Source organism: Colias philodice, chromosome 16 (genome assembly GCF_061535455.1).
Source record: "Colias philodice isolate Cphi_HAF_F1 chromosome 16, ilColPhil1 Martin Lab GWU primary, whole genome shotgun sequence".
NCBI classification, from domain to species: Eukaryota; Metazoa; Arthropoda; class Insecta; order Lepidoptera; family Pieridae; genus Colias; species Colias philodice.
In genome coordinates this window covers 6,054,281-6,066,382 of record NC_143101.1, presented here as the reverse complement: position 1 = coordinate 6,066,382, position 12,102 = coordinate 6,054,281, and the positions used below count along the sequence as shown (strand labels likewise).

Below are 12,102 nucleotides of genomic sequence, written 5' to 3'. Positions count from 1 at the left end.
AATTTTACAAATACGAAGGAATTCAAAACTTCAACGTATGCTGCCAGTATTTTGAAAATGAATTTGCCATTTTTAGGGGTAAAATGGTTAAAAGATATTCGGGGTAGTGCTGTTGGATTTTTCGATCGTGAATGTGATTATTTGTATAGTGCAATAAAAGTTCATGGTCATTATTAGATTATTTTAAAAAGCATTATACATTTTTTTGTTACTTTTATAAAAAGCGTCGTTTTCGCTTGCGATTTAATTCACATGATGGATATGATGAAAATAAAATGTCCCGCATTAATAAAAATTTATTTAATAAAAATTGAATAAAATTATTTTGTCCATGTATAACTTTAGTAGATAGGTGATAAAATAATTTTTACAATATTATAAAATAATATCAAAAACCCGAATTTATATTAAAATAAAAATTAAAACATGACTGCTAATAATTTATGTAGCCTACGTCACTACCACCACAGCTACCTTCATAATTCAGATGATTGCAATGACACCTCATAAGTCACAACTCAAAATCGATCCAACAGTTTATACTGCAGGGCGTGTCAAAGAAATATTATACATACATACCTACACTCGAAAAACATAACCCTCTTTCTTCCGTAGTCGGGGAAAATTTTGGGAAAATTTTCAATATCTGGTAACATAACACCCACACAGAAGCACCGTGTACGTACAGTGCAACGGCGAAATGACAGCACACATAGCTTTATGGAAATGACGATAAATTATTCGGTTTAGTTCGGCAACGCTCCATCTGTCTTTTATTTTGTAATCTAAGCGTTTAACTTAGACATGGGAATTGAAGAGTTAAGTAGAGACAATTTTAACACTAAAAAACTAATGCAAAATACTTCATAATAATATTAAATACCTATCAAGAATTTACCAAAAGAAAATAAATAAAAATGAAAATTAATAAGACTCACGTTGGGTGACATTTTGAAAGTGATATTAGGGTATCCGTATCACAAGAAGAGAATACTTAGGTAATTGAAATGAAAGACATCTTAAGGCTTTATATAGCTTGCAAGAATTATCATTAATAATAAATAAACTGAACAGTATATAATATGCAATATACTTTATTTGATAAATAGATAAATATACCTGTATGTGATATTTTATCACTTGCTGTAGGTATACGTTAACAGAAAAATTTGTGTGTTAATTATTTATTCATTTTTTATTCTCTATAATGTTAAACAGTTTGATTTGCACATATTTTAAGTAGATAGGTTACTCTTTATGTACAATCTAGGCTCAGGCTCTTGTCTGTTATCAATTCCATTTGCCGTAAAAATAATAAATCTATTAAATGAAAAACAATATACTTAAATTCGAATTTATTATGATGCATAAAATAACAAAATAACATGGAGTCGACTTGTGGCATGACAATAACGGCTTAGGACACATTCAATTGCTGGGGTACATTTTTAAACAAATTAGAAAATGCCGACATAAATTCCGTGGGATTGGTAGGCATGGTTCCAAAGATTTGGCCGATGTTGCTCATGAATGAATCGGATCCAGCGACCGCGTTGGTTGACTGTCCGCCATTATCCCCAGTTGATTCTTCGTCTCTGCGAAGACGGCCGCAGCTCGCACTGCCAATCTGTGCTACGATCAAAGTAGCTACGGTGATGAGAATGACCTGGAATATTAACGTTTAGATTTCATTATAAGTATAAATTATTACCTTATAAGTTATTAGCCTATACGTTAGTAACTAATATCATGTAATATTAAGTACGTGTGGTAGTCTGCAGTTAATAGTTGAATGTCTATTTGCGAAGCTATTCACAATACGTATTACCGATTATATTTTTAACTTTTTAATTTTGTATTAATCGCAACATAAGATATGTATTGAAAAACACTTCTAAGAACTAGTTGGGAACAGTGTCCATTTTTTACGTTTAGTTGTCAGCACAAATAGATTCAAAGGATAATAATTTAAATGCAAGACCTTGCTCTATTTTGCCTTAATAGGAAAATGTACGTTTGATAGCGTTGTTTACAAGCGTGTTTACAAAGTATTTTTTACCTATTCCTTTGTAGGTACAAAGGAATAGGTACGGTACCACGTAGGTACGTGGTCTAGCTCTATATTATTTGAACTAGAAATGCGCGAAAAAAATGTTTTTACTAAGGTTTTTACTTAGTGTGTTACTTACCTTGGTAGACATTGCTGATTTTCTGTTAGTACTGAGGAGTATGGTGGGTACTATAATATATACGGATTGCATATCTCATTTACAATAAACAGAACATTAGTAGAGCATATAAAGGAAAATAAAATTATTTAAAAATACCACTGAATGTGAGTATACAAAGTTATCAAGTCAATTAATTGACAAGATATCCTGTTTATTTTGGTGTCATTTGAATTTTTATCAATAAAGTCACTACATTAACAAGAAGGTTCAATAAAATTATAAGAATGATTCGTTTTTTTTTTTTACTTTTAAATCAGATCGTTACCAATTTATGATAACAATTTATCTATGAAAATAATTTAAATAAGGAGTGCAAAATGGTATAAGATCAATAAAAACAACGATACTCATAATCTATAGGTATTTTCATGGTTATTGTGTTTCGACCACAAAACAAACCACTAGATATAACTGTATATAGTACAGTCTACTAAACTATAATAACTTCTCTGTATCTACTTTTATTATTACGCTATCTTTGATTTTTATAATTACATAGTTTAAATTTTAGACCAAACTCAAAATCATTATAAAAGACGTAAGTATTGAAAACAAACGTAAAATTATGTAAGGAATAAAATGAGTTTTATTTCCTAATCAAAATTTGTATAATTCACCGTGTGATTGAAACAGCCATGATTTCATTTTACTGTTCAGAGATAGTGGTTTTAGAGGAGGTATGAAGAAACTTCTCGTGATTGTTTTATTATTGGCAAGTAATACATAATTTTTTAACTTATCTTGATAGACTTTATTTACACATACATTATCGTTTCACGTAAATAAAATAAAGACTCACTCTACTTTATTTTTAATAAATACCCTCTGTAAAATATAGTAGATATAGAGTCTAGACTTTTAACAAATATCGTAAAAATATGTAATCAGATCGACCCTCATCTTTACTAGATCTTATCATTATCTTCACCATCATTCATGTTTACCTACTGAAGAGTTCTGAAAAATGTATGAAATTTTTTTAGGCAATAATGTCCGATGTTATAAACAGTAGAAAAGTGACGTCAAAGCCGAACAAAATATCAGTTACGAAGAAGAAACCCACCAAAATACAAGTGAATATCCCTGTAAACCAATTAAACAAAATATGGAAAGATATAAAGAATTTTTTTGGCAAAACCTTTGGATGAATATATTTGAACTTCAAACAAGCTTCAAACATTGATCATATAAATAGCACGTTTTTATTTATTAATAAAGAATGTTTTTTATTGCTTATAATACCTGAACGATTTTCAATTATCTAATATTCCAACCACTATATAAAACTATAAGAGAATTGTTGAGAATTACATACCTAGATGTTACGCTTAAAAATAATAATTTGGTATTATTGTAATCTTTTATTTCAGAACTTCTCAATTATCATAGAAGATTGTTTTTTTTTATGATAATATAATAGTAGGTATTACATCATATTATGGTGTAGGTAATACTATTTTCCGCCTCCACAAGCTTATACTACGCTATTCACAAAAGTATAATAATACTTTCTTAAATAACTTTTCCATCGAATGCAGATCGTTATTCAATTTGTTGATTACCTACTTTTTTATTGTTATCATTGTTGAAGCAGTCTCATAAGTGTCACCTCCGGTAGGTACAGATTATTCAATTTAAAATTCCTGGGGATGGGACATCTAGAAATTCTTATAAGGAAAATGTTATTTATGATTTCAGGGATATCTTCTTATGGTTTATAAATATTACATTTAGACTTGCTACAATTTATGTAGGTGATATTTGTATTTTACTAATGACATGATATAATGTAGATAGAAATGTTACTGGAGAATATCTTCTTTTAATCTCAATCTTTCCTCACTCATTACAAAAAATACCTTGTGCTGTCACAGGTGCTTTAACCAGAAAAATGTTAGTTTATATTAAAATGTTATATATTATCAAATAAATATCTACAAAGTCCAGTAAAATGACGACGATTAATAGAACAATCGAGTTTATATAGAACTATTGCTACTATGTACATAGTTACTGTTTGTAATTCAATACATATTAGTTTCGCCTTCTGTGCTAAGCGCGGCTTGTTGAATGAAACGTGAATAAGGTAATCGATATTGATGGAAATTATATTGTGAATGATAAATACACTAGGTTATAATATGTAAAGTATTATTCTTATTTACCTAGAGCAGTACATGCCTTCGATAACATCTTAAAATCATCGGTTTAGAAACTAAAAAACTTATTTGATATTTAAACCCGAAAAAAAGCAGTGAAGGCAAATATTGTTATGTAACCATCATCTCATGTCTCAAAATATAAAGTTCAAAGGCAAATATGAAGCACTTAGCCAGCATATTTTTTTCTTTCAAGTGGGGAAATCTGGCCTAAGAGGAATTCGACATAACCCACGGCTCCTTCCCCGGGAGCCGTGGGTTATGTCGAATTCCTACCGACTAAAACCAACGCGCTGCTTTAGACGGGATGCGGGAACACTATTGCAATCTTCCACTTGGCCAGCATATGCTTATGGGCTGATGATGACTTATTATCAAACAAAATATTATAATTATCTATTTTCGAATGTTATAAAAGAATAAATGACGAGCTTGAGTTTGACAAGGAACCAGTTACTATTACTACAAACATATTGGACAAAGAATAGTGAAATTCACATTTATAACCGGTTCCTAATCTAGCTTTGTGAACTATAGGCCTTCATGTCTTAGGTAACCAGTCTAGGTGAACCCGTTATTAGAACATTATATCGCATTACGTTGATTTATCAGCACGACCGCTTCAAGAATAGTACTTAGGTATTCTCCTGTGATCCTGAAAACGATGCCTTGGAGCTTTTTAAACGTCATGTTACCTACTTAATAAAATTATTCTTTTAAATAAAATCCTATCTAGACTATAGACGGATAAAAAAATCTTTATGCCAATAGATGAACTGCCACAAACAAAATATGTAAGAGATATCGAAGCGATAACTTAGAAATCTCGTATACACAACGTATACATGGTACATTTTAAGATTTGGGGCTAAGCTGTTTTAGTATCCGTAAAATAATTAAATTATCATTCTGACCGAAATTCTTGTTCGTATTTTTGTTTACTTGCATTGCTCAGTATTTTTCCATTTATATGTTTATAAAAATCGTAAAAAAATTCCAAAGATATAATGTTTCATTTCGCACATCCCTTGACCTCATGATATTTGGTTGATACAATGATTACAACCACACACGTGCGTAGCCAAAGTAAATTTAAACCCTCCTGTTCATTCTTAACCCAGTGGGAGTCAGATCTCTGCATAGTAAACATCCTTTGTAATACATACTACATTTCTGAACATCAAAACATTTCTCCAGCAACATGAATTCGCAAGTCGCAATCTTCCTATGCCTTGTAAGTAACATTTTATGTAAATATAGACAATTTTGGTTTCGGTGTTAAATAGAATTGACGTTATATATTTTAGTGTATGCGTTTATATGTAGGTGTGTGTGTCCCCGATACTGTATTTCCCAATTCTACTATTTCTCAATGTGTACCTAGCTTGCAAATGACCAAGAAATAATATAGAAGGCAAAGCTACAAGATGTAAAAAGTAAAACAAAACGATTTTACAAATACATACCATCGTATTAAACTTTACTGTAGTGAGTGTTTCTTAATCTATATACATACTTACATACATCTTATATGTATAATAAAATCTAAGAAAAGTCAAAACTGTGCATTGAATATTTTTTGAAAAGAATACTTGGTATGTGATCCACAATCGATGTCGAATCCAAAAATATAGTTTTTAGAATCTTTGTCAGCTTATCTGTATGTCTGGTTGTCTGTATGTATGTTAGGGCTAATCTGAAAAAGTACTGCATGGATTTACTTCAAATTTGGCACAGAGATAGCTTGAGACCTGAGGAAGGACAAAGAATAGGTTTTATCCCGGAAATCCCACGGGAACGGGAACTATGCGGGTTTTTCTTTGACTACGCGGGCGAAGCGAAGTAAAATAATTGATGTGCTGCACTGTAAGGTATAAATTGTTATTTAGGTGAATATGGTATAGTTTTTGTACGTGTGCATTCTGTCTATGTGTTTAAGAATTATTCAAACATCTTAGTTAATATTTTGTATAGTCGGTAAAAAGATAGAGAAATAAAAGTCTGTAAATATATATTATTATAAGTATTATACATCATTATTGCGTATACTTTTTACCCACCTCCTTTTTCTATTTTGTTATGAAACCTTCAGTTGGTTGCCTGGAAGAAATCACTTATAAGTGATAAGGCCGCCATCTGTGCTGTGTCTTCTTTTAGCATAAGTCTTCTTTTTGTATTTTTTTGTTTGCAGTACAAATATAGAGAAAGAAAGGTCGGTAAAAATAACCTTTGAGTAGGTTTTTTAGTTTGATTTTTTTTGTTTTAATAGTAATTTAATAGTAACTTAACACGAAATAAATAACAATACCCACAGTTATTTACCTATAGGAATAGACCATGCTAAACAAATATCCTATATATTATAACATGTAACATTTTCCCCGCAGTTTGAATCAAATAAGTAGGTATGTTACTTGTTTCTTTCATTGAATATTTTTTTATTCGACTTTGCATCATTGTTTGCTTTCAGATCATCGCATTTGCGTCAGCTCTGCCCTCAGAGCAAGAACATCGTGTTAAACGTGATGTAATGGATGGCGTGAAGAACGCCTGGGACGGAGCGGTCCAGAGCGCTGGCGAAGCCAGTGATGCTGTCGTCAACGCCGTCAAACCCACTGAGAAGAGCGTAATCGACAAAGTAGCTGACGGAGTTAAAGACTTGGGTCAATAATGTCCGTTTAATAAACCTTGCAGACAAGCGACTATATTCAATTGTCTTTAAATTTTTGTCTTGTGTTATAATATTATATAATAGCGAGATATAAATTTATGTATAAAATCTATGTTATTTACTTGTAAAATTTTAAAACAGTAAATCAAAATAAAATTATGTATATGAGATAATAAGAAATTTTTGTGCTAAGCTCTTCCTTGAAATTTGACCTTTTGACATTTCTCTAGACCGTTATTTCTATTTTTATCTGTGATTTTTATACATTTAAATATTGAATGCCATTGGGAATTTGGGAGTGTGATGGAAAATAAAATAATATATTATTACAATGCATTACCCCATTTAATGGAAAAAATCTTAATATACATCGGAATAACAAAGTGAGATATAAGGTAAACACGAATGTAAACCTTGCTTATGTTAATTCAACAAAACTGGTTACACAACAAACAGTCACAGTCACAGTTAAGATTAATCGAAGAAATAAAACAAACTATTGTACGGTGGACAATGAGAACTGCGGTAGCTATACTTTACCCGCTTCTCATTAGTCATTATATTTCATAACAATGCAAAGAAATAAGTCAGCTTGATTTGCAATATTTTTTCCTAAGAAACGTTAGTACTACCACAGACTCTATTAGCACAGACTAATAATAATATACTACGTATACAAGTACTACGTTACACTGATTACAATCATTGTAAACACGTAACTGATTAGGTAATTTTTAAATTAAGTCTAGAGACAATGGGTGTATTGCGTGTGCACAAAATTATTGACAGTTTCTGTTAGTAAAGTAGAATAGTTCCACTGGCTTTGCTTCATACTCATGGTTTTTACAAAAAGTGCGTAGTTAAAGAAAAACCCGCATAGTTCCCGTTCCCGTGGGATTTCCGGGTTTGCGCCATTTTCCCGGGATAAAAGTAGCATATTTCCTTTCTCGGGTATCAAAATATCTCCATACCAAATTTCATGAAAATTAGTTCAGTAGTTTAGGCGTGATTGAGTAACAGACAGACAGCCATGGATTGTCCGTATTTGACAGTTTACAGGTGACATTTTAATAAATACTTGGACGGATAAATTTTAACCAAGGATTGAAAAATCGGCGCTTTTAAATTATTATGCTAGCGGAATTGCTCAGTATGTTTCCATTTATATGTTTACAAAATCGTAAAAAAAATTCCAAAGATATAGTTATATAATGTTTCATTTTGCACATCCCTTGACCTGATGATATTTGGTTGATACAATGATTACAACCACACACGTGCGTAGCCAAAGTAAATTTAAACCTTCCTGTTCATTCTTAACCCAGTGGGAGTCAGATCTCTGGATAGTAAACATCCTTTGTATTACATTCTACATTTCTGAACATCAAAACATTTATCCAGCAACATGAATTCGCAAGTCGCAATCTTCCTATGCCTTGTAAGTACCATTTTATGTAAATATAGACAATTTTGGTTTCGGTTTTAAAAAGAATTGACGTTATATATTATTTTAGTGTATGCGTTTATATGTAGGTATGTGTGACCCGATATTGTATTTCCCATAATTCTACTATTTCTCAATGTGTAGCTTGCAGCTGACCGAGAAATAATATCAAAGGCAAAGCTACAATATGTAAAAAGTAAGATAAAAACGATGTTACCACTTACCAATACATATAATTGCATTACAATATACTATTGTGAGTGTTTCTTAATTAATAATGTGCGGGCAGGTATGTGCCCGCAGGTGTAATTGATAACGTGCCGAAGTCGGTACTTAATTTATCCGTTTTCCGATAGATAAGTCGGAAGTTCGTAGAAATTATCTTTATTGAAATATGTCTATTTATTATATTATAATTATATATAAGGGTGATTATACAAAAATGGGGTAACTCGATGTCATCAGCCAATTTAAACAAATTCTTATTATATTTTATTCAAATAACAATCTATTTTAAAACAATGAAGCGTCCTTTATTTGGTCACTCAATTTCACTTCTTTATTTAAAATACAAATGAATAAAAATAATAAATTAATACCTCAAACGTCAGTACTTTGGCATGTCACAACTCCGAAAACCAACAATCAAGTGACTATCGTTTAAACATTATCATCGATTTAAGAAAACTTACTAATTCACTACAATCTTTGATGTACATAGTATTATATACTACAACTTTCATAACGCAATGTTTTCCATTTTATTTAAAAAATAAAATTAAACTTTGTCATCGTTTTCACTAGTCAGTCCGTTGTGTGTTTTTTAAATTCGAAATTCTCGCTAAATATCACCAAGTCGAGGTCAAATCCCTATCTAAGTATTAATGTTGGTAATGAAGTTACTTGTGCACCGCATATTTTGACGGCCGTCATAACTGTACCAGCGCTAGGGTTGTGTTTGTCCTCTAAAATCTTGCTGCGCCAGTCAACATTTCAGTCCTATGGTGAGTCGTTATTTTATTGTTAATCCGATTTTTATTTTCATTTATAAATGGTTAACTATGATTTGTAAAAATATAGTTTGTTGATATTAGAAATTAGGCAAAAAAACCTAATTTGTGATTATAACCTCATATTAAGTCCATTTTCATCAATCCGCTGGCATCAGTCCTTTGTCAGATATCGCGCCAGAGGACTGACGAGGCCCCATAGTACTGATGACTCTATCATTTTTGAGAACTTTTATCTTGATTGCTATTGGTATAAGCATTTCTATATTATATTTCAGTTAAAAACATCATGCGCCACGCTAAAAGAAACTGAATTTGACTAGGGAAGAAACATTTAAAAAAGAGTAGCAAAGAAAAGAGCTATTGAAACAAACTACTAATAATTTTATTAAAAAGATCTTATTTTCTTTTAATTATTGATTTTGATGCTTTCAGGGCATAGCATTTTATATTTATCAGATAAATACGTATACGTATAATACTGTGAAGTAAAATTACCTCAAAATAACATAAAAGTTAATTAATATACTTAATAACATTATAAAAATGTCAAGGGGCTCTTATGAAAACTCAGATGAGACTTTCATTCGAGCCTTTGGTTTTTAATTTTATAATAATTAGTACTTTTAACATAAATATTGGTAGATTTTTAGGGCTCCGAACCTCAAAAGGAAAAAACAGAACCCTTATAGGATCACTTTGTTGTCCGTTTGTCTGTTAAGACGTTTTTTTGGAACGCGTGGAGGTATCAATCTGAAATTTATATTGGACACTCAAGATTAAGAACCCTTGGGGCTGTAAAAAAATCAAACTTATAACGCAACGCAATCAAAAGATACCTACATCCGTTAATACTGCAAATTTCCACAAAATTCAATATTCGCAAGGGAATAAAAAAACACACAGGATGCTTGCCGTGTATACAGTCTACTATAGTTTACTTCTACTCGGTAAATAGCAACGTCTTATAACACAGATAAAGGAAAAATTGCTAAAAGTGTAAATTTTAAGTTACAAACATAATAAACAATAGGTTTGTTAGGAGTCCAACTCACACTTGGCCGTTTTTTTGTTTCTATTGTTTGTGAATTACTTAAAATATCAAGTAAAACTAATTCAAATTAGTAAAAGTTAAGTAAGAGAGTAAGAATATTCACGTTGCGTTAAATGTCAGAAGGCTGTTTTAAAAATTGAGACATTGTTTTTCCCAGTATCACATATTATTAATTATCATTTTTAAACATGTTAAGTACGTAAAAGACATGTGCCATTATTAAAACTGAGAGATTTGTAGTAATTTTCATTGAATTTCTTTAAGAATATTACAAGTTATAGTTTTTTATCAGTACCATGTTAGCCTCGTCAGTCCCCTGGAGGCCAAATCCGGAAAATTTAAAATATCTCACAATCTATTTAAAAAAGTGGCTGGCCCGATTTGGAACAATATATTCATTAGATTAGCTATCATATACACCCTAATTTGTAACAATCTGATATAAAAAATATAGTAAACAAAATATCCTCAAAAGTTACCCCATTTTTGTATAATGACCCATATATTATTAGATGTGATCTAAATTATGTAAAATAATTGATGCCCTCCACTCTGTAAGGTGACTTAAATTGTTATATAGGTGAATATGGTATAGTTTTTGTACGTGTGTATTCTGTCTATGTGTAAATAATAATCCTCTTAGTTAATATTTTGTATAGTCGGTAAAAAGATAGGACGGTAAAAATAACTTTGAGTAAGTAGGTTTCTTAGTTTTGATTTTTTTACCTTTTAACCGAGTACTATTTTACTTTTTACTTTGTTAACACGAAATAAATAAACACTACCCACAGTTATTTATAGGAAAAGACTATGCTAAACAAATATCCGATCCTACTAATATTATAAATGGGAAAGTTTGTGAGGATGGATGTAGGTATGTGTGTGTGTATGTTTGTTACTCTTTCACGCAAATACTACTGAACCGATTACAATGAAATGTAGCACACATATAGAGGGTAAATTGGATAAGTTTTATCCTGGAAATCCCACGGGAACGGGATCTATGCGGATTTTTTTTTAAAACACGGGCGAAGTCGCGGGCGGATAGCTAGTCCTTTGTAATGACATATAACATTTTACCCGCAGTTTGAATCAAATATACCAAAATACCTAACTATACTAAAAATACCTTGCATCTTTATATTTGCTTTCAGATCATTGCATTTGCGTCAGCTCTACCGTCAGAGCAAGAACATCGTGTCAAACGTGATGTAATGGATAGTGTGAAGAACGCCTGGGACGGAGCGGTCCAGTCCGCTGGCGAAGCCAGTGATGCTGTCGTCAACGTCTTCAAACCCACTGAGAAGAGCGTAATCGACAAAGTAGCTGACGGAATTAAAGACTTGGGTCAATAATGTCCGTTTAATTAACCTTGCAGACAAGCGACTATATTCAATTGTCTTTAAATTTTTGGCATGTGTTCCTAATGGCGAGATATAAATTTATGTATAAAATCTATATTATTTACTTGTAACATTTTAAAACAGTAAATCAAAATAAAATTATGTATATGAGATAATAAGGAATTTTTGT

General features: G+C 31.2%; 1 protein-coding gene and 2 long non-coding RNA genes across 3 annotated transcripts; 2 read left to right on the top strand and 1 right to left on the bottom strand.

Annotated features, from left to right (window-relative positions):
* Positions 1 to 1,295: 1,295 nt before the first annotated feature.
* LOC149481710 (uncharacterized) lies at positions 1,296 to 2,330 on the bottom strand. Its single transcript, XM_089705408.1, has 2 exons — positions 2,190 to 2,330; positions 1,296 to 1,666 (listed from the first exon to the last, which is right to left on the bottom strand). Exons 1-2 carry the CDS (start codon positions 2,259 to 2,261, stop codon positions 1,418 to 1,420), a joined length of 321 nt encoding a protein of 106 aa, XP_089561534.1. The 5' UTR covers positions 2,262 to 2,330; the 3' UTR covers positions 1,296 to 1,417.
* A 3,149-nt stretch (positions 2,331 to 5,479) lies between these two features.
* Positions 5,480 to 7,249, top strand: LOC149481709 (uncharacterized). Its single transcript, XR_016316873.1, has 2 exons — positions 5,480 to 5,624; positions 6,861 to 7,249. It is a non-coding gene; the product is annotated as an uncharacterized LOC149481709 (long non-coding RNA).
* A 1,116-nt stretch (positions 7,250 to 8,365) lies between these two features.
* Positions 8,366 to 12,091, top strand: LOC149481708 (uncharacterized). The gene is made up of 2 exons (XR_016316874.1): positions 8,366 to 8,499; positions 11,724 to 12,091. It is a non-coding gene; the product is annotated as an uncharacterized LOC149481708 (long non-coding RNA).
* Positions 12,092 to 12,102: the final 11 nt, after the last annotated feature.